Source organism: Lactuca sativa, chromosome 4, assembly GCF_002870075.4.
Source record: "Lactuca sativa cultivar Salinas chromosome 4, Lsat_Salinas_v11, whole genome shotgun sequence".
In the NCBI taxonomy this organism is placed as follows: domain Eukaryota; kingdom Viridiplantae; phylum Streptophyta; class Magnoliopsida; order Asterales; family Asteraceae; genus Lactuca; species Lactuca sativa.
Genome location: NC_056626.2, coordinates 117625397 through 117647741, shown reverse-complemented (window position 1 = coordinate 117647741; position 22345 = coordinate 117625397). Strand labels below are relative to the sequence as shown.

The following is a 22345-nucleotide window of genomic DNA, read 5'->3' as shown; positions in this document are numbered from 1 at the left end:
AACCGAGACCAACCTTGAGTTAAATACTCAATAATACCAAAGTTTGACAAAAATCCGTACTAGGCAAAAAGTCAATGTGCAACGGTCAAAAGTTAACACTTTGGTCAACAGGCGCCTCACACCCTCTCAAAGACGCCTAATGTCTAGTAAATGACAAAACAGACAAAATATGGATCAAAATCAAGTACATATCTAAAAACCTTAAAATCACTCCATGCCTCTAAAGAAGCGCATCACACTTTGACTTAATCCAAATGGTAAAATGACTTATTCTATTAAGACAATTCCCCAATAAAATTTTATCATTAACACTGTCATAACGGATAAAGTTTCCAACTTTACCCGTCAAGACAGACCAATCAAGCAAGATCTAAAATTTAAGTCTCATAAAATCCAAGAATGCATTTTTCTTATCTTAATATAATAAGTATAAGTGTTCCACTTTCAGATGTGAATAAACATGATGTCTAGATGGATAAAGTTTCCAAATCTATCAATTATAACAATACAAACTTCAAAGATCTAAAACTCTAACTTGAGAAATGGCAAAAACCCATCTTTTTTATTTATAGAGTAAAGAGAGATCTTGCATGCATTCTCTACTCTACCAAGTGACCATATATCATCCTAAACACCAATGAAAAGCTCAAGAGATTTTCAAACTCTATGCAACAAGCCACCAAAGGACCAAAAATTAGGAAAATGAACCAAAATTCCATATATTCATAGATGCAAATATAAAACTAATAAACCTTGGAACTTTGTGACTTACATAGGTATAGAAAGTGAGTGGAGGCTAAATACTTCAAATGAATAGCTTCAAAGACTAATATTTCTTGCTCTTCTTCCTTCTAGAGCACAATACCACCAAAAGAAATAACCAAATGGAAATTAAGAGAGCTCTAAAATGGATTTAGGAGAGAGTATTAGTTCCAAAAACTTGAATGGAGGCTAGGGTTTCATTAAAGGTGTTCTAGAGGAGGTGGTGTCTGAAAATGATGAACCCTTAGGGTTAATGTCCATTAAATAACCCAAAACCCTAAATACGTGAAATCCATTTGGTCGGGGGTGCCCCACACTCTTAAGTGGCGCTCCATACTCTTCAGATAAATTCCTAACTTCTCAGTTTTTCGGTTTTTTAAATTTAACTTCAAATAGTCATGACTTCTTCATTGTAACTCCATTTCGAGTGATCTTTATATGCATGTGAAGGTTTGATAATCCTCACAATTTTGTCCAATTAATTTTGAATTAAATCATATAGACCTTAATTTATTAATACATGCAAAAGTCCATAATATCAATTTTCACATTTTAACCCTTTAACTCTAAAGAAAAATTAAAGGGTTTAAATAACTTAACCAACATTATCAACACCCAACAAGGTTTAAATTTTAATCCCTTGACTCCCAAGACCTTTACTCGATCAGATTACAGTATGTTATATTGAAATTAAAAAAGTCCTAAAAGTGGATGTTATACTTTCTGACTTGTTTCATTTTCGGTCAAATTTGTGTACAATTGAGTATTTGACTAAGGTCTGGCATTGGTTTGGAATTACGTAAAATGTGATAGTTGTTATGTTGTTGAGGTTGTTTTTTTTTATCTTAAGTGAGTTTTATCACCATATTATGTATATGTCGACATATTTTAAGGTGGGTTGAGGTGTTCCAACTTTGTGTGGATGACCAATATACAGATGGGCCAGCTTTATGTTGAAGGCTAAGGGTTGAGTTAATAACAAGATCAAAATTATGTGTTGTGAGTCTAGACACTCACAAGGGGAAAGTTCATAGCAAGATCAACTAAAGTGTTGTGAGCCTAAACACTCAATGCTCTTCAGGCGGATTAGTTTTAGCGGCAAGAACATTGCATGTCTTCATAATATGTATATTGTTGTGTGTGGTATTTTGGGGATACTCACTAATCTTTGGCTTATATTTGTGGTTTCAATGTTTTTTAGGTACATCATCAAATCATGGAAAGGCGAAGGCAAGACTGTACACTCACAATAACATTTTTTTGGTTTGCGATTTCTCGCTAGTTTTCTTTGTAGCTTTAATTTTGGATTACAGATTATGAACAAATGGTTTTACATTGAATATATCGTTCCTAAAGTGGGTGTTTACTTTATTTTAAAAATGAAAAATTTATTCTAAACACTCATGGAATTCCAAACTCATACTAAGGATCTGAGAAATTTCCACAAAAAATTTTAATTAAATATTTTATAAAAGAAGAAAATATTTAGGATGTGTACAGTCCGTTGGGGGGGGGGGGGGGGAAGGACCCCTTTAGGAATATCAATACTTGTTTTATCTTCTGAAAAGTAAACTATTAGAAATGTAAGATAGTGCATAGGAAAAAGACCCTTTCAGGAACTAGGTAATAGGATTGTCGGATATATGAGATTCCTTCTAGGATTAGGGGTTGTTTGCTATGTACTCCCTGAAGTTAATTGTAGGAACCCATTTTGACGATCGACTTGTGCAGAATAATAAGATCTTGAGATTTAATGATGACAAAATATGAAGAACACAATGAGATGAGTAATCCAATAATTTTACTAGAAAGAAAGAGTTACAATATGAAAATGAAGAACATTTGGTGGGAGAAATCCCAACGTACTCTCTAACTAGAGAACTACACTTTAGGTGCTGTGACAACCATCAAATTCTGGTCAAGTCAAAGTCAACCAGTCAAACCGGTCAACTCAGTTAACCCTTGTATACTAGGGTTTATGCTATGTAATTACAACACAACTCGTTATTCTAATAAGAAATCATCAACTGAAAAGTTTCTATATCCACGTTACTTTAACCTAAAATTGTGGTAAGTAATGAACCAAACCGATAAAACAATGTTGCATACTCATCTGGAGTGTGTAAGATCCTTAAACATGGCTTAACGGGGCTTGCAGACTTTACGTTGCGAAGCCAAACACTCAAAAAGGTCATAAAACAAGCCTCTCTTACTCTCTTTCACTCTATCTCTCTATATTAAAAAACTCTCCCAAATCTCTCTATGTATGCCAAATCTCTCCAAGTATGTCAAATCTCTCCCAAATCTCTCCAATAATATGGAATCTCTCCTAAATCTCTCTCTGTATGTGAAATCTCTCCAAGTATGTCAAATATTTCTCAAAACCCCTTTTGATTTATTTTAATCATTTGGGGCATCCCGACACTTGACTTGGTGAAAAACCACTCGAAGCGGGAAGATACATTGGAAATTAGCCTCCTAGGGCCGAAGCCTCTCTATAGGGACCAAACCCTCCTGAAACCGTGACCACAAGAACCGAGACCGAAGTCCTCTTGAGCAGCCACAGCCACCGAGCCTGAAGCCTCCAAGCCGCAGTCACCAAGCCGAAGCCACCGAACCGCATCCGAACTCGCCTCCAGTCCTTCCTAACGAACCCGCCTACGATACCTCCTCGGACCCTATCCCCTTCCCCTTCGGATCCACTACAGCGACCAAACCCCACTTCGGACCTAGGGCTGTTAAGATCGGAATCACCCTCCTAACTTCGGATTTCCCCATTTTCACCCGGTTTTCGACCACGACTCCGTTTTAAGCCCGTTTTTTATTATTTTAACGGGGGATTTTCACCCAAACTCATATTTTGACATATAAGGTCCCGCATATTCATAAATTCAACATATTTTTAAGGAAATCCTTATTTAAGAATAAAATCCATTAAGTAAGATCTTGTGGTAGAGTGTTTACTTTGCCATAGTGTTAGACACAAGCAACCACCCCCATCCCACTCCATAACTAACCCACACCCCTCCCCACCATACCTGGTAATTCAAGAGTACTTTTCCCACTCATACTCACGTTCTTAGAGCTGGAACATCCAACCTATCACCTCACTCTCTCATTTTTCCTCCAAGGATCACACTCCAAATTCTCTTACAATTCTCTCCCAATTTCGAGACTTCCAAGGCTAATCATCAAGCTTTCTTCCACTCTTGGTAAGTATAATTTATTCTTTTTATGATTATTACACATTCTTCGACTCAAAATCATAAGAATCTTACACAAACATCGTCACCTTCATGTTAGGTTCTCGGTTCATCAAGGCATCTTCTAAGTGTTCTTGAGTTGAACACTTCTCTTCTTCAACATCCATCCACTGAAATCACATAAGGTGAGTTCATAACCCTATCTTCTCATGTTTTCTTAAGTTTTAAAGGGGGGAATACAAGCTAAAACAACAAGAACACAACTAAACTCTTCCAACAACTTTCGTTAGAAAAGTTGGACTCCATTCACAGACTGTTTTGGGCAACTTAAAACATTTTAGTTTTCAAAACTACACTATGTGCAAATATCTCAAGTTCTTAGCTTTAAAATGACTACTTGCACATCTCCATACGATTTTTTTACAATTTATGGTGATTTTTACAAAACTGCCTATCATTTCAAGAACGAATCTGGACCAGTCTATGATTATGGACATTTTCACACAAGTTAGAGGTCACTAAAAATCATAATAAAATTTATGAACAAACTAGACTCAATTTCCAAACTTCCAAAATTTACGGATTTTGATTTGGACCTTTGATAATTTTTCTATAAATTTTCTAAGAACAACAATAGAAAATATTAACAACAGAAAAATGCTATCAATTTCATTCCACCTTGTAACTTGTTGAGCAAGGTGTATATCATTGTGCGATCATATATTATTACATTACATGTCATTTTGTCTTGATAATTAGACCTGTATCAGTAAGCAAAAAGATTTTTACCTTCTCAAGAATGGTAAATTAGTTTAATGTTATAAACAAGGTTTACAACCATGGCATGCAAATATTTGGTAAACTATGGAAGTATAGTTTATGTTGCTCTTACATTATAAACGATAATGATAAACTATAATAGGTATAGTTTATGTTTCATTACATATCAAACTCTTTACCAAAGGTTCTTAGTTCACGTAAATCTGTTAATGAATAAATTTGTGAGACATTCGCTTCGTATTACATCCATGTAACAAAATCAAAAGTCATGTAAATTGTAACCAGAGTCTCTTGTAAGGAGAGCGTGATAGTTGTGTATAGATCTATATTGGGTCTGACGAACCCACACCTGAGCTGCATGCAACAGCTAGACCGGCAGGTATGAGGTGACAAGTGTCATTTAACCTGCGACGCCTGAAGAACGTCGTATTACAAAGCTATCTGAGTCATAGTATGGTTATAATAACTCACATGTGGTATTAACAACCATAAGATTTAAGGGTTTTACTTTTAAATTTAACGAGTTTATGTCGATTTAAACTTGTACAAATTTCCTTAACTATGGTAAAATACTTGTACATTTCGGTCTTGACTTTTAAGATTTCATTGCATTACGTAAGAAAATATGGGATTTTTCTTGAACAAACTTTACTTTTACAAGGAAAGGATTTTAGTATCACCTTCAAAAGCTTATGAACTCACCAACCTTGTTTTGACACTTTTTTCAAAACTACTTGTATTCTCAGGAAATCCATAAACAGGTAATCAAGTGCTTTTGAGGATGGGACGTTAAGGCGTCAAACATTTCATTTTTGTCAACATAATGTAATTGATTTGGAAACATGTAAACTCATACAATGATGTAACTCTTTCAATTATATTTATGTTGGTGGTGTTTACTTTAATCACTATTACAATTTTTGTTATGATACTATACATGAAGTCCTCCACCCCCGGACGTTTCCGCCATCCTTGGTTCGGGGGTGTGACAGGTGCACACATAATACATGACCACTCCTTCTCTATTTATAGAGAGAGGTAACTTACAATAAAATAAAAGGGAATAAAATAACCTAACTATCACTTATAATTTGTAGAGCATTTCCATGCTCCGACAATCTCTCCCTAAATGCTCGTAAGTGACGAGGGATACAAATACAGTGATAGAAGGCTAAAATACATAGTAACCAACTAGCAAGTGTGGTAACAAAATGACACATAATGAGAACCAAATGCTAAAATGTCTATGAAACTTTGAAGTGTCTATGATCTCTGATGATGGCCATGAATCTCTAATCTGTAAATCTCTTCAGCTTCAAAGTCACCACTTATGAGGCAGAAAAATAAGATCCAAATCTTCAAACTCATCACAAGCACAATAATCAAGTTGAATATCCAATTAGAAAAACACTTCGACTTCAAGAAGTCAGAAACAGCTCTAGTTCTCGAATCATAATACACCCAAAATCCTTCAAAAGAATAACCTTCTAAAACATGAAAACATCCTAAAGTAGAGCCTGAATAATAAATAATCTGGATTTGGGAAACATTTAGTGAGGCCAAAATTTGATCATGGTGACCAAAATTAGTGCCACTTCGCATCACTGAATAAACCATCGTCTTCAAAAGTATCGAAAATCCAAGCTCAAAAAATCATAAAATCATACCTGGATAATAACATAATATTCTCTCCCTATTTTTAATAATCGATGCCCGGATATCAAAAATAAATAAATCAATCAGGATGGAGAGTGTCTGATACTAAGAGCTTCGCATGGTCTCCCTATATGTATGAAGGGTCTCAATGAAACACGAGAATGAGAGTAAAATAAATACTCTTTGGTCATAAGTAGCTGGTTGATTCGGTAGCTAAAAACTATCTGAACAAGTACCAAAGCAACAAATAAGAAATCTGCATGAAAAATCTTTGCTCTGCTGAAAAAGCTGATGTACCCAAACTGCAGTGCCGAAACTCTTGAAGTGGTCTTCAATAAATAAAGTCCACTTGCTTAAGACACATGGTTCGTCAACCCAAGATCAAGAGCGACAAATAATAAAAATTCTTCGTGAAGTGAATATTGCGAAGCAACTTTGTTGATCAGATGCCATTGCGGTACAAACATCACGAAGAGAAATATGATGTCTGACTGTAGTATGGAGGATAACTGGTCTTAAGACATTGATCTAAGAGCAATCCTCATGGTAAAAATTATAAATTCTTCCAATATAATCAACAAGAAGTAATCCATCGTGATGATCAAAGCTTGAGTAACTCTCCAATAATAATCTCTTTCGTGAAGACAATAAATCGAGTCTTGTAAAAAAAATATCTTCACAAAAGTGCTTCTGATCATGGGTTGTTGTAGTAAAAATTGGTGTTAAAAAAATTGGTTTAAAAAAATAATTGGTATTAATAAAAAAATAATTGGTGTTAAAAAAAGTAAGTCTTAAAAGAAGAGTGTTAAATAAAGAGGTAAATTGGTATCAATAGAAATTAGGTGTGTTCGTTTGGATGGATCCGTTTGATCCGATCCAATCAAGTGAATCCAAATTGATTTCGATTTTCAAAACATGGATCTGAATAGTCCAAACCAAAATCAAATCCAATCCGATCTGATCTAATTACAATTCGGTTGGATTGGCTTTTATAATTCGATTTTCAAAAACCGAAAGATTTTAAAACGACATACAATTATAATATTCTTTAACTTTAAACAAGAAGCGAAAACAAATTATTTACTTGTGATTTGAAATTTATAAACAACTAATAAGATGATATATTATAGTTAAATATTTTATAGATAGAAAACTTTTGATAGAAAATGCATATTAATGTTTTTTTATCAGGTGAAACGTTTTGAATCTATTTGAAAAAATAAATTACAAAATTAATAATTAACTATAGATACATATTATAAATAAATAGATAATAAATGTTTATTCAGTTTTTTTGGACTATTCGGTTCTTATTTTATAAACCAAAACCAATCCAAAATAATAATTCGGTTTTGTTGAAAACCAATCCAAAGATCCGATTATCCGAACCAAATTGTCCAATCCAAATTATCCAACTAAACAATTGGGTTTTATCCAAATAGTGAACAGTCATGATAGAAATAAAAGAGTAAAACTAATGAGCTAAAAAAATATATATTTTTTCTTTAAAATAGGCTGTGGTGGTAAAAAGGTGCAAACAGTTGTGAAGTTGAGGGCTGAAAGTGGTAAACTGCATTAAAAGGTGGAACTGCAGTGGAAAGCGCGCGCGCGCGGAGGGGGGGTGTAAGTGTGCGGTATGGCCAAAGTGTTGGGGTAAAAAATCAAACTTCGGTATGGGGAAGGTCTGCTGTATAGAAAATGAAAGTGGGACGGTAGAGTTTTTTATTTAATTTTATTTTAAATAAACTACGGTATTGGGTTGAAAGAAAAAAAGGTTGGGAAAAAGGTTAACTGCGGTGATAGGTTTTGACGAGGATGTGATGACAAAGTCTTCGGTACAAAAAACTGGAAGTGAAGACCGTAGAGTTGTATGTTAGGTTGATAAAGAAAAGTTGCGTTCTTGGTTGTCTTAGGCATAGTTACATAATTCGCTGGAAGTGCCACGAATCTCGTACCAAAATGTGGTACATTCGTGTTCTGGGTACGTTCGGGATCGCGTTTCCAATTCTGAAATTGACGTTCCCAAGATGCAATTGAATCGTACCTATTGATGTTTGGATCGCAAATTTGATGAATCTGACACGTGTTCTAGAGTCAATTGGGAACATCGTACCGGAAGTTGTAACGTCACGATTCTACAAAAGGTAAGAAAATTAATTGACGACCCTCTACAATCGATTGAACATTACACACTCTGCTAGCCTATATTAGGCTTCCTCCATTCTCAAGCTCCATTCATTATCATAATTAGAAGTACATAATCATAATCTTGATTTCTCAATTTCAATTAGAGAATCATCGATTTTAGATGGAGTAGCGGTGTTGCAATCACAACAATACGGGGATAAAGATGATTATGATGTTGACCTTGGCGATGAAGAAGATAATCAGAACTAGAATGTGGATGAGGCAACTCAGCAACCAAGTCGGACTCATTAAAATATTCGTTTTATGTTTGTTTGATTTCATGTTTTATCTACTAGGTTTATCTAATATGTTTTGAAATTAATCTTTAATGTTAACCGGTACATTGTACCAAAATATATGGTACATCGTATCGGAGCGTCCCGAAGCGTACCAAAATGACTCTACCCCTTTTTGTACCGGATTTCAGGGACCTAATGAGTTCGAACCGCGAACTCGTACCCGTACCGGAGCGTACCACAAATTATGTGACTATAGTCTTGGGTACTTAAATGGAATAAAAAAAGTAAAATAAAATAATAATAAAAATGGTAGGGTGGGTATGTGAGGTCTAAGGTATTATAGTATGCTGGCTAAAATAAAAATGGGATAAAAGAATTAAAATAAAAATAAAAAGTAAGGTAAAATGACAAAAGGCTTCTTGGGGATACAATCTTGCGGATACGAGGTCTCTGATTTTGGTGGGATTTAAAAAAATAATTAAAGAAATTAAAATGGGATTTGGCGATATGTCTAGGGTTGCTGGATCTACAATAGGTATAAGCTAGTATGGTCTTTTGAGTGTCACGTGGGTAAAGGGTATTTTATTTATTGGGTGGAGACAATTAAAGACCAAGCATTTAAATGGGGGTGGGGCCCCGCTGTGACGAGCTGTCTAAAATTCGGTGGAGCGTCGCATGCAAATGCTGCAGATGAGTTTGGGCAGTGAAATTCTTGTCTCCCATAATCGGACTAAAAAACAAAAGGCATTCTTTTGTTTTTGTAATCACGTACGCCATATTCACGGTAAAAACTAAATGCGAAGAGAGATGTCTATGCATAATCCACGAATTCAGCTTCTTCACCGCCCAATCGACTTGTACTCTCATGGCTTAGATAAATATATACCAACAACAAAAAAAAAGTGGAGAATCATACCTTTATGATATTTTTATTGAGTATGATCTCAAAAAATTCCTCATATATCTTCCTTCCAAAACATATCTTCTCCAAATCTCCAAGATATTTTTGTCTCTTGCATAACATGGAGCAAAATCATCAAGTTAGCTCTTTTAGAGAAAAAATTACCATCTTCTTCTTTCTCAGCAGCAAAAAAGATCATTGTAAACTCGGATTTTTGTAGAAACATGAACGAGACAACATCAACATTTATTCTTGAAAGCTTTATAAAACTTGAATCAACACTTAAAAATCAAAAACTCATCTTAAAATCTGTAGTTGCGAACCTATAAATTTTATGCAAAAAATCGAAAAATCTTCAAGATAGAAGTAGTTGATCGGGAGTCGTTCAGTTGAAATAATCTCTTAGATCTTCAATGTACAACTCTAATACGAATTGTAGGATCCCATTTTAACGATCAACTTGTGCGGAATAATAAGATCTTGAGATTTAACGATGACAAAATATGAAAACCACAATGAGATGAGTAACCTGATAATTTTACTAGAAAGAAAGAGTTACAATATGAAAATGAAGAACACTTGGTGGGAGAGATTCGACCATACTATCTCTACCTAGAGAACTATTTTTTAGGTGCAAACATAATATATGACTTCTCATTATTTATTTATAGAGATAGGTAACTTACAATACAATAAAGGGGAACAAAATAACCTAACTATTGTTGGATTAGGTATCTAAGTCCATAACTATAATTGGTATGTACATGACCAGAGAGTAGCATGGTCCATTTTGGGTTGCCTTCACCAGAACAATTTGACAGTATGGATATTTGAGAAAGAGGTTATTTGTGATTTATTAATATATTATAAAAATAATATATTAATTGAGAAATCATATTATTTAATTGGTACTGATCGAGAATTAATTTGGAATTAATTTAGTGATCAAAAGAGGTTGTTACATTTATAAGGACTGATTAGGTAAATCAGTAATACTTATAGTGATTAGGATTGGACTAAATGTTTGTGAGAGTCCATGAATAGTTGGTCCAAAAGGCTAATGGGTTATTGGATTAAAAGCCCAAGTGAATTAGGGTTTACAATTTGAATCCCTAGGTATTCTAAACTATAAAATGAACCCCTAGCTCGGCCCCTAAGACTCCTAAGGAGAATGCCTAGCTGATTTTAGGTTCATAACCTCTCTCTCATATTCATCCAATTGTTATTGGTGTTTATAACTTGTTTGAGGTATCACATTTAAGGTGCTAAGCTCTTGAAGGCCAACAACTACAAGCTACAAATAAGAGGTATTCTTCTAACTAGTTTTATGATTCATGTACCAAATTTGTATGCTAGATAGGTTTCATGCTTTGGATAATTTTTTTTTGCATATATAACTAGAAAAAACTTAGATCCAAAGCATTAGGGTTGTATGTGCACCATAGGAGTGTTATAGTACATAAAACCCAACAACTATCACTCATAATTTGTAAAGCATTTCCATGCTCCAACATTAATGATAATGGTGACCGGTTGTTAATTAGAGTTATCCATAATTGGATTGTATATCTTTAGAATCTTGACTTATCCTTACTACCTTTTCCTTGTTTGGTTGTGGACTTAGGTTAGAGTCACTTATTTGACTGTCTATCTGATCTTTGATTATGTATGACTTGCATTCACAAGACAACTATTGGCATTCGCAGAGACTTCTAATTGTACGAGAGCGAAGGTAGGAGGAATCCTAGTAGGAGATTCTTGGAATATTAGTGATGTGTTCTCATTAGAGCACGTGTAAATGTGTTTAGAACATTCAGTAGTAGTTACGTGTAGTGGCTTGGGATGTTGAGACATTTCTTGGGACAAGTATAGATAGGTGCAGGCGATAGTATGAGCCTAAACTAATTGAAGCATAGGATCTGTATGGGGATCACGAAGAGTCAACATGCTGCTTGGGAGTCGGTTGATTGTGGACAGTGTGGTATAAACTACAGTTAGTTGTAGATCATTTTAGTGTGTATCCATCTTTCAGATATGATTGCTCATGATAAGGATGAGCATGGAAGTTTTTCTGACCTAAATAGCCATCGAAAATTAGGTTTGATTGGTGTAGCCATGTGTGAGTTGGTTGATTCTACATTCTCGATAGCCTTGTGTCATGGTAGCACTAATTTGAGTCATGAAAATTAAGTAGGAAGCAATTGTGATGATTGAATCAGGGACTGTAGCCTTTGGTTGAGTGGTCAGCTATGGATGTCATTAGGTACAACAAGGTTATATTCTTCCAACCTACTATGTTAGAGGGAAAAGAGATTGGATTCATATTAGTTGATATAAGAAAGGGCTAGTGTCCTCCGTAAGGAGTAGAGTCTGGTTCGCTGTAAACCATTTATGTCTTTTAGTATAAGGATTTTTATACTTGATTTTTCTTCGGTTCGATGGCCGGAGTGGAGATCATGTTTCAAGTCGAGAATGCAACCCTGTTTTGAGAATATCGGGTTTTGCCAATGTATTTCAATAAATTTTTTTTCCAAAAATCGGACGAGAAGTCCAAAGGAGGAAGAAAGAGATAGTGTACTGTCAGGCAACTCTGTTAGATTAGATAATTCAATATTTTATTATCCACTCATCTGTTTTAAGGTGTCGTAGTTGGGATGTCAAGCAGGGGAAGAATTCAAGGGGGTACTTGTTAGTTGTTATATTAGGTTTGTCGGCACTATTGTTAGAGCAATCACATTAGATTCCTATAGTTTTAGTGGTGGGTTAGCTTGTAGTGCAATTCTTCAATTACAAGTTTTGATTGCACAAGGTTCTGTTCCTAGGGTGCCTGGTTAATCAAATGGTATCCAAATCGACTTTACTAAGATTAAGGCGGTGATGTTGTGGGAAGTTCTGAGGTCTCGATATGAGATTTAGAGTTTCCTTGTAACCAGCTAATTTTTATATGAAGGTTCATGTTATTATTTGTTATGCACTTTAAGTGGGCAAGAACTTAGTATTCTTATTGGAAGATTAATAGATTGTTTGATTTGTGGTTTCATTATTATGGGTCAGAGGATTTGCAGTTCTAGTATGCGAGATTTTTGGTTCAACTTTATTACTACGTAAGAGAAGGAATATAGGATACCATTGAGGTACTCGAGATTAGGATGTTTTCTTGTTACATTCCTCAAAGATTCATTGAGTTCCTTCATAGGTACGTAAGAGTTCAAGAAACGGTCAAGTCGTAGGTGCAGAGTGAGTTGATATCATTTTTACGTCTTCAATAGTTCATGAGTTTTCCTCACAACAGGAAGCTGTTGGGAAGAGAACTCGCTATAGTCAATAGTTCTTTTTGGAAGCGTTAAGGATTTTGATAGAGAAGACTTTGAACCGCTAAGGTTATGTAACGAGTACAAGAATCATGGTTAGATTGCATAATGGGTTGGTTATCCTTGGTCATAGATGGGTAAAGGTTGATCATTTGGTCAGCTTCTTACTTTGGTATGTGTCTCTATATGGGATTCGTTAAGCAGTATATAAGATCATTAGGCTATGTTTTTCAATCCCTTTTAAATCGATTGGTGTTTTTTTCCTCGTCAACATTTGGGGTGATATTACGCTTTCAAGCAATAACAGTTGAAGGTATAGTTGGTTAGTCGACCTTACATTAAACTTTTGTCAGTTATATATCTGGGTTTTTGGGTATATGTACCCTTGGTTGTTGAGTTGTGGGATTGTTGCTTTTAGAAAGCATGGGTTTGGTAGTTGTCTTAGGATATTAAAACATAGGATACTACAATGATGTTGTTTAGTTTTTTAGGTGTGATCTTGGGTATATACAGATATCATTTTTGGCTTGTTACATCAATAAGGTTGGTATTTGAGTCAATCCGGTTAGGCTTCTGACAACGTTTTGGGTGATTAGTCTATTTTAAAAATGATAATTTTCATTTGAAAATTTGGACATTACAAGTTGGTATTATGTGACATCCCCATTTTCACTACAAAAAAAGACCGATTTGTTTAAGCTTTATTTTCAAATCAGAGTAACTTTTTAAGGAAAAGTGTTGTGGAATTTGTTCCCAGAAAAACATGATAAATATGTCATAAAATCATTTCCTAAGTAATGTATTTTATTCGTTTTAAAACTCTGTGATGTCATCGTAAATATAGAAACATAAGCATAGACAGAACTTATATTCATTTACACTAGTGATATACATCTCCTTAGTCTCTCGGTATAGTGTAGTTTTATATCGACACATGTGACACAAATAAACTGAGTGGGTCAGATTGGGAAACACGGTGAGTACATAGGGTTTTCAACCCACAAGAATAAAGTTACTATGTTTCATCAACAAAAAATTAACCCATTTACTCATCCCCATTATCGTCTTTATTCTTAAGTATCTTCTCTATGAATCGTCTATCCCTTATTATTTATTCCTAAGGATTGTCCTAAGGAGTAGGCATGAAGTCCATCGTTGCCAGGGTTTATATAACAACCACTAAGTCCATAGCTGCTAGGGTTTATCTCATTTATTAACAATATTATTTTTGGGAGTCCACCCACAATACATGTCAATGGGTTTTTAGAGTACACCGGGTGAACATATCGTTCACAACACCTATAGGTTGCGAGCCTACTAGTGCTCCACCAAACCGTCTAGAATAGTATGTGGTTGTCATCCATACTCTGGTAGATGACGGGGCCAACGCTTGGGTAAAGGTTTCTCTCATTTTTCACCTCTCACCCTAATCTCTCGATCTATATCACCTTTCATCTCATCATCAAACTTATCTTTCATCACACACCAACTATTTCATCTACCCATGTTTTACCCAACATATTTGTAGATATAAAATACATATACAGTTCAAATCTGAAGAAAAAGTTTAGATCTAAAAAGAGAATACATATACAGTTCAGATCCGAAGAGAAAGTTTAGATCTGAAAAGAAAATACATATACAGTTCAAATTTGAAGAAAAAGTTTAGATCTGAAAATAAAATACATATACAGTTCAGATCATAAGAAAAATTTTAAATCTTTCATCCAGCTTAGATCTCAAGATAAACAGATAATATACACACATAGCACGTAATTTATAAAAAATACTTCATATCTATGTGTAAGATGAAAGTAACTATGCACTCACTTGATAAGGTGGTGATTCCAACTTGGACAGCGCTTCGCTTCTTCATAATATGATTTCCTTTGACGAAACTGGGAGGTTTGCTTGAAAACCAGGCTCTGCGGGGGCAGAGTTTCTAAACCGAAAAACTCTTTTTCTCAGAGTCTTCGGGTGCTCCACGACTTTCTTCTAGTACTAGGGAGGCTTCCTAGGCTTGGGGGTGGTTTGGTAGGTTTAGAGAGAGAAAGATATGGCCAAAGGTGTGAAAAATCGGCTGGCCCTCGCACCCCTTTTAAAGGCCGAGGTTGCGAGTTGCTCTGAGCGTTCGGACCAATTCGCAGTTGAACAGCAGATTGCGAACCACTACGAGCGTTCACACCCATTCAGAGTTGAACTGTTGACTACAAATCACTACGAGCGTTCGCACCCATTCACTGTTCAATCAATACTTTCCTAGTGCGAAGGTGGTTTCGGAATTGATTCAGCTTCAATCATTCCAAAGCCTTGAAAAACGTGATTAAAGGTTTGTTCTGGTAAGGCTTTAGTAAAGATGTCAGCCAACTGATCAGCAGATCTAACAAAATGATTCTCAACATTTCCATCTTCCATGTGATTTTTAATAAAGTGATACCTCAGTGCGATGTGTTTGGTCTTAGAGTGCTACACTGGGTTGTTAAAGATGCGAATGGCGCTTTCAGAATCGCAGTATAAGGGTATTCTTTTCATGGTAATGTCGTAGTCCCTTAACTAAATTTGAATCCATATCACCTACGAGGTACAGGAGGTAGCTGCAATATATTCAGCTTCAGCAGTCGATAGGGAAACGCAGGTATGTTTCTTTGATTTCCAACTAACGAGTTTGTCGTCAAGAAATTGACAGCCTCCAGTTGTACTTTTGCGATTAAGACCGGTATCAGAGAATGCTTGCACAAAGAATACCCAAACTAGATGGTTACCAAATTCCGAGCGAGGTTGTTCGTTTTAGACATATGAAGATGTTCTTCACATCAGTCATGTGGGGTTTGCGAGGATTTGCTTAAAACCTACCATAATAGCAAATAGGGAACATAATGTCTGGACGACTAGCAGTTAAATACATCAATGAACCTATAATTTGATGATAGACTTTCATATCCGCAACTGGTTTGTCCAAAGATGGTGTTAGCTTTGTTCTGAATGCCATTAGAACCATCACTGTCGAATCTCCCACCATTCTAAACTTCACAAGTAAGTTCTTCTTATAAGCCTCCTGATTGATAAAGATTCCTTTCTAACTCTATCTTATATTCAAACCAAGGAAAAAGTTGATAGGACCCATTGAGCTCATCTCAAACTTAGTTTCCATCAACTTTCGGAAGTCAACAGTTAATCTAGGATAGTTGATCCGAAAATGATGTCATCAACATAGATTTGGACGATCATCAAATGGTCACCACCTTTCTTACGAAAGAAGGTTGGGTCGACTAAGCCTTGTTTAAATTTAAAATGTTTTAAAAATCTGGTTAGAGTTTAATATCAGGCTCGTGGAGCTTGCTTCAGACCATAGATTGCTTTGTCAAGAATGTAAAAGTGGTGCATATATTTTTTTCGTTTACGAATCCAGGTGGTTGTTCTACATACATTGTTTCTTCTAATTCCCCGTTCAAAAAGGCACACTTGACGTCCATTTGATAGAGTTCAAAAGTTCTTGTGTGCTGCATATGCCAAAAAGATGCAAACTGACTCCAGTCTTGCTACTGGTGCGAAAGTTTCCTCGTAGTCAATCCTTTCTTCTTGGTAATACCCTTTTATGACTATCTGCGCCTGGTTTCGGATCACATTTCCCTCTTTGTCAAGCTTATTTCTGAACACCCGTTTAAGACCAATGACAGAAGCATCCTTCGGAGTTGGAATTAGCCTCCAAAACTTGTTTCATTCAAACTCATTGAGCTCTTCCTGCATTGTTTGGACCCAGTGAGAATGATCAAGAGCAATCTTAATGTTTTTGGGCTCAATTTTTGAGATAAACGGATTGAACACGCAAAATTCCATTTTGGAGAATAATACAGCCTGATTCGCCTTTTGTTGTGCTCTCGTAAGAACTCCAACAGAGGCTTCTCTGATTAATTGTGATTTGGAGTGATCTCTAGTCCATTTGGTTAGAGGATGATAGTTTGGATCATAAGATGGATCCCGTTCATCATTTACTTCTTCAAATTCAGATTTTGCATTTGAATCATCATTTGTATTCTCATTCTCCCCCTCGAATGATGGATTTGGTTGTTCATTCGCACCTGAAGTTGAATCCTCCCCCTGGAATGAAGGTTCTAAGCTGATTTCAGGGGCTTCATCCTCCCCCTGAACATGTTTGTCAGTTGAAGAGGTTGATGTGAAACCCTCCCCCAGATGTAGTGCTTTCGTAGCTTGTGGTGGAGACGGAATGTCAGAGCGTTTCGGAGTTGGTGACTCATGTTCTATATCTTTCGCAGTGTCATCAATAATCTTTTTCAACTCGTCCTCTTTGTTATTTGCTGCTTTGGATTCTAAGGAGATCGCTTTTTTGGTTTGTCAAAGAGGTTCACGAACTCCTCATAAAGGCTACAGAGAGGAATTGTCTTTGGATTTTTTACAGGAAAAATTTCCTCTAATTGAGAGTCAGTCTTCTGATACTTCTTTAAATAATTGTAAGCAAAAGTGACATAATAGGTCTCTTCTATTTGTCTTGTCTTTTTGTTTAGAACCCTATATGACTTCGAAGTCAGAGAGTACCCCAAGAAAATTCCTTCATCTGCTTTCAAATCAAATTTATTTCGCTTCTCCTTTGAATTGAAAAGAAAACACATGGAGCTAAAGACATGAAAGAACTTGACGTTATGTTTTCTTTTATTAATACTTTCGTAAGGGGTGATGGAGAATCATTTACTAAGAAGAGATCGATTTTGAGTAAAACACGTTGTGCAAATAGCTTTTGCCCAGAAGTAAAGTGTCAGATTTGCAAACAAAAGCATGGTCCTCGTAGCTTCGCAAAGAGACCGGTTTCGTCTTTCAACGACTCCGTTCTCCTGAAGAGTGTGAGGAGCTGAGAAGTTGTGAACAACTCCTTTTTCAGTCAGGAATTCTTCAAACGCATGGTCTTTGATCTCCGAACCATTATCGTTGCGAACGTTCCTAACTGACTTCGCAGTTGAAGCTCTATTTGCTTAATAAAGTCATTGAGCTTGGAAGTAGCTTCATATTTCTGCTTCAGAAAATAAACCCACGCAAATTTAGAAAAATTGTCAATAATAACTAAAACGTACTTGTTACCACCAATGCTCTTGATGACAGATGGACCACAGAGATCAATATGTAAAAGCTCATGTGGCTCGATCACTTTGGTTTTTATGATTGCTGAATGACTCTTCCTGCTTTGCTTCCCTAATTCGTAGGCCACACAAAGATGATCCTTCTCAAACTTCAGCAATGGTAGCCCTCACAGATGATCACCAAGTGCGAGTTTGTTGATGTCTTTGAAGCTGAGATGTGAGAGCCTTCGGTGCCCAAGCCAACTATCATCCAAATGTGCTTTCATAAGAAGGTGTATGGTTGGCTTTCCTTTGATGGGATTCAGATTAAGTGGATACATCTCGCCTTTTCGCGTAGACTTCAACAACACTATTTTGGATTTCTTCTCGATTATCTCAGATCCCTCATCATCTAACGACACTTTCAAGCATGTACCTACAATCAAATGAGATACACTGATTAGGTTGTGTTGCATGCCTTCCACATAGGCTACGTTTTGAATAGAGAATATTCTATTCATAATCATTCCATAGCCCTTAATTTCCCCAAGAGAGTTATTTCTGTATTTGACTCTCCCTCCATCCTTCAGTGGTCTGAACTCTCCCAATTCTTCCCTCATTCATGTCATGTGACACAAACAGCCACTATCAATGTACCATTCAGAGTCAAACTGCTCGTCACGCATCACCTACAAAAATCAAAGAGATTTAGGAACCCAAAGTTGTTTGGGTTCACATGAGGTTTTCACAGACACATGAAATGTTATTGTTTCATCAACCAGGTAAGATTGTTTAACCATAATGGAATTATCTTTCTTTGTTATTTTAAAAACAACGATCCTTTCGACTTTAGGATTCCTTTGCTTATCTTTGATTCGTTGCTTGATAATCTTTTTCTCAACCATCTTTTCCTTTTTCAAGTTTGATTTGGAGTTTATAAAATGAATTTTTGACTCCGAAGCAACCTTTTCTTTGCCCCTTATATCTTTCAATATTTTGGTAGATTGTGAAACATTAGGTTTTCTTTGCTGAAAATATTTTGCTTGTTTTGAAAATGGGGCTTTTTGAGAAACTTTTGTTCTTGAAATTGGAGAAGAAGATGACTGAATTTTAGAAAAACTTTTGGGATTCAGATTTGAAGAGACTTTTGCACTTAGTTTGCTGATCTTTCTTGATAAACAAAGTTAGTATTTTTGGATTGCCATAAATTCGTTCTTTCTTTTAGATATTTATTATATCTAGAATTTCTTTGATGTTTTGAGTAGCGAATTGCTTAGGAGACTAATGAGGATTAGCCGTAGGTTTTGGCTTTCTAACAGAGGTTTCAAACTTTTCAAATGACATATCACTAGGAACGTTTTTGGTTCCACTAAGACTTCCCTTTTCGTAGATACAGTTGACTTTATTCAAAGGTTCTATGAAATATCTTCCCTTCGTCTTCCAAGAGGTCACTTCAGATAGACCTTTGGTTTCACCTGCATTGTTAATAGGGGTAGACCATAAATGTTCGTCACACCCATCATCATTGTCTTTTTCTACGAGGGACAAAAGTTCTTTGGTCTGATTTTTTTTAAGTCTTGAAGTTGCAAAGACCTGATTCGGAATAGTTCAAACCTTTGGGGAAACAGTTGCCTTTTCTTTTAAAACTTTTGAACCATTTTCAGAAATGCAAAAGTACTCAACTAAATTTTTTGAAATAAAACTTTTTGCAGGTTTAGGCTCGCTTTTAACAAATTCTAAACAATCAACCTCATTCTCCATAGAGATCTCACTCATGTCGCTACCACCATCAAATTCAGATACATTTTCAACGTTAAGTGTATTATCTGAACTCAATTTAGTGCTCAATGAATCAAATTTCTGCGAAGTATCAAATTTAATATGCTCTTTATCTTTTTCACTCAAAATTTGTTTCAACATGTTCTTATGAACTTTGGAATGTATATAAGACTCAATTTTGTGCAATCCAGTTTTGTAAGCATCAGAGACTTCGTCAGATGACACTATGGATTCACATTAGAAACATTCTGCATAATTAAATAAGTAGAAACAAATGAAATATAATCACTGCCACAAAGCATAGATAATCCTTAGAGTAAAAGACTCAACCCTACAATGGTTAGACTCAAACGAGAGATGCATAATAGAGTCAAATCCATCACTCTGAGATTATTTAAAACTCGCAACATGTGACATAACATATTCACTCAATAGTTAACTTACATCAGTAAGAGTTCCACAAAGCACAAAGCAAGCAACATTCATGAAGTAACACTCCAAGCCACAGAACAAATAAAGAACATCCAAATCTTACTCATAACAACCCATGCTGGGAACTTCCATTCTCACTGTTGGTTGCCTTATACATATGAATTATACACAATACATGATCAAATATACCGTGGAATAAAATACTCTACCCTAGGACCACAACCAAACTAGGAACAGGAAATAAGGCCAAATCAATGATTTTAAGTCTATGATCCTAATCATCTACAATTGCTAAAGAATACATTTAGCAATTACTTCTACCAATACATATTCCCAATCATATCATCTAGTTCTTCCTAGGATACAAGGCATCACATATCAGGCGAATCTATCATATGATTCCTGAATGTATCCCTAGCCTTATCCTAGCATGGAAACATTCATATCATATAGCATATCAACATGTGTAGCTATTATGGGAATCATTTACTAGAGCCCGACTGATTGCATGCATCACACCCCCCCTTCTTCTTTAAAATATTTTTAGAATATTCCTTTTCTTTCAAAAATATTATCAATTCCTCAATTTGAGTTCAGATACACCCAGAAGTGTGTCTGAATCCTTCAAACCAAGGCTCTGATACAAACTTGTATTATCCCAAAAATTGTAAAGTAAAAATTTCTTTTTTAATTCAACCATAAACACTATTTAGCCTTTTTAATCGGTCAAAAGTATATTAGAGTAAAAATAGTCATCAGAGTACAATCCCAAAATCATAAAGTTGCAAAAACTAGGTGGATGCAGTGCAGTCACATCGGGCCCTTACCTTTTGTACTTGAAGTACCTGAAACCATAAACATGAAACCATAAACACAAAGCTTAGTGAGTTCTAAAAAAATACCACATACCATACATATTATTGGGCCTAGACCGCAAATTGGGCCTAATCCACCATAATCCGCCTTGCCCTCATACAATGGGCCCATCCTGACGTACTATGCAAGAGTCGTAGAGACAGCTAACATACTACACAACATACATTAGGCCTAGCTAATAATGAAAATAGGCATAGCACGTCATAAAATGGGCATATCAAAACATACCATTGGAGAGTCACAAAGACAACTAGCATAACATATCCTAGTGGGCCTTCATTGGTGCCTTCGAACCACTGCTACAATTAGAAGACTCACTTGAATCACAAAGCGGACCACAACTAACCGCTCACCTGCCAAAAGACGGGTGCTCGACACCTCCTATGATCCACATAATATAAACCCTAAGTCTACCTTATCAAAATAAAATTTTGACCAAAAGTCAAATGAAGCCAAAAGTCTATGGTCAATGTCATACCCAACAACCCATGATGTCGACTATCCACCCTCACGTTGTGACCAACCCTTTTTCATGTCGTGAGATCTCACTCGATTCAATTCCAACTTATCCCAACTCACCCTGGCCAACTTAGTCAAGAAAAGTGAATGGAGCTGACCTCACGTTGTGAGACCTCCATGTTCTTTGTTGTATCTTGTAATCCTTCGCCTTTCAAGAGCTTAGTACCTCAAGCATGATACCTCTAATAAGTCATAAACACCAAAGGAATTGGAGGATTATGAGAGAGAGGTTAGGAAGCACCCAAACACAGCTATGGTTTCTTCTTGGAAGTCTCTTAGGTCCATTTTTGGTGAGGCTAGGGGTTACATTTATAGTGTGGAATTCCTAGGGTTTCACTTGTAAACCAAATTCACTTCCTTTGGCCTTTAACCCAATAATCCATATGATAAGCCCTTTGGACTAACTCTACATGGATTCCCACATAAAATTAGTCCATCCTAATCAACATGGATCATTAGCCTAAACTATAAGTATTACTGATTTACCTAATCAGTCCTCGTTAATTAACTCAGTCTCTTCTGATCACTAAATTAATTCCAATTAATTGTTGACCAATACCAATTAAATAATATGATTTCTCAATTAATATATTATTCTTATAATATATTAATAAATCACAAATAACCTCTT

At 35.7% G+C, this 22345-nt stretch overlaps 1 protein-coding gene across 1 annotated transcript in view; it reads right to left on the bottom strand.

The window, feature by feature from the left end:
- Positions 1 to 16756: 16756 nt before the first annotated feature.
- The window catches only part of LOC111899711 (uncharacterized), a 45162-nt gene continuing 39573 nt past the window's right edge, over positions 16757 to 22345 (bottom strand). Inside the window, exons 3-6 of the mRNA XM_023895565.1 lie at positions 20124 to 20135; positions 19723 to 19968; positions 19584 to 19668; positions 16757 to 17367 (exon numbers count right to left, since the gene is read on the bottom strand). Of these exons, the coding sequence (XP_023751333.1) occupies positions 16757 to 17367; positions 19584 to 19668; positions 19723 to 19968; positions 20124 to 20135 (954 nt within the window). The remainder of the gene's footprint in view (positions 17368 to 19583; positions 19669 to 19722; positions 19969 to 20123; positions 20136 to 22345) is intronic.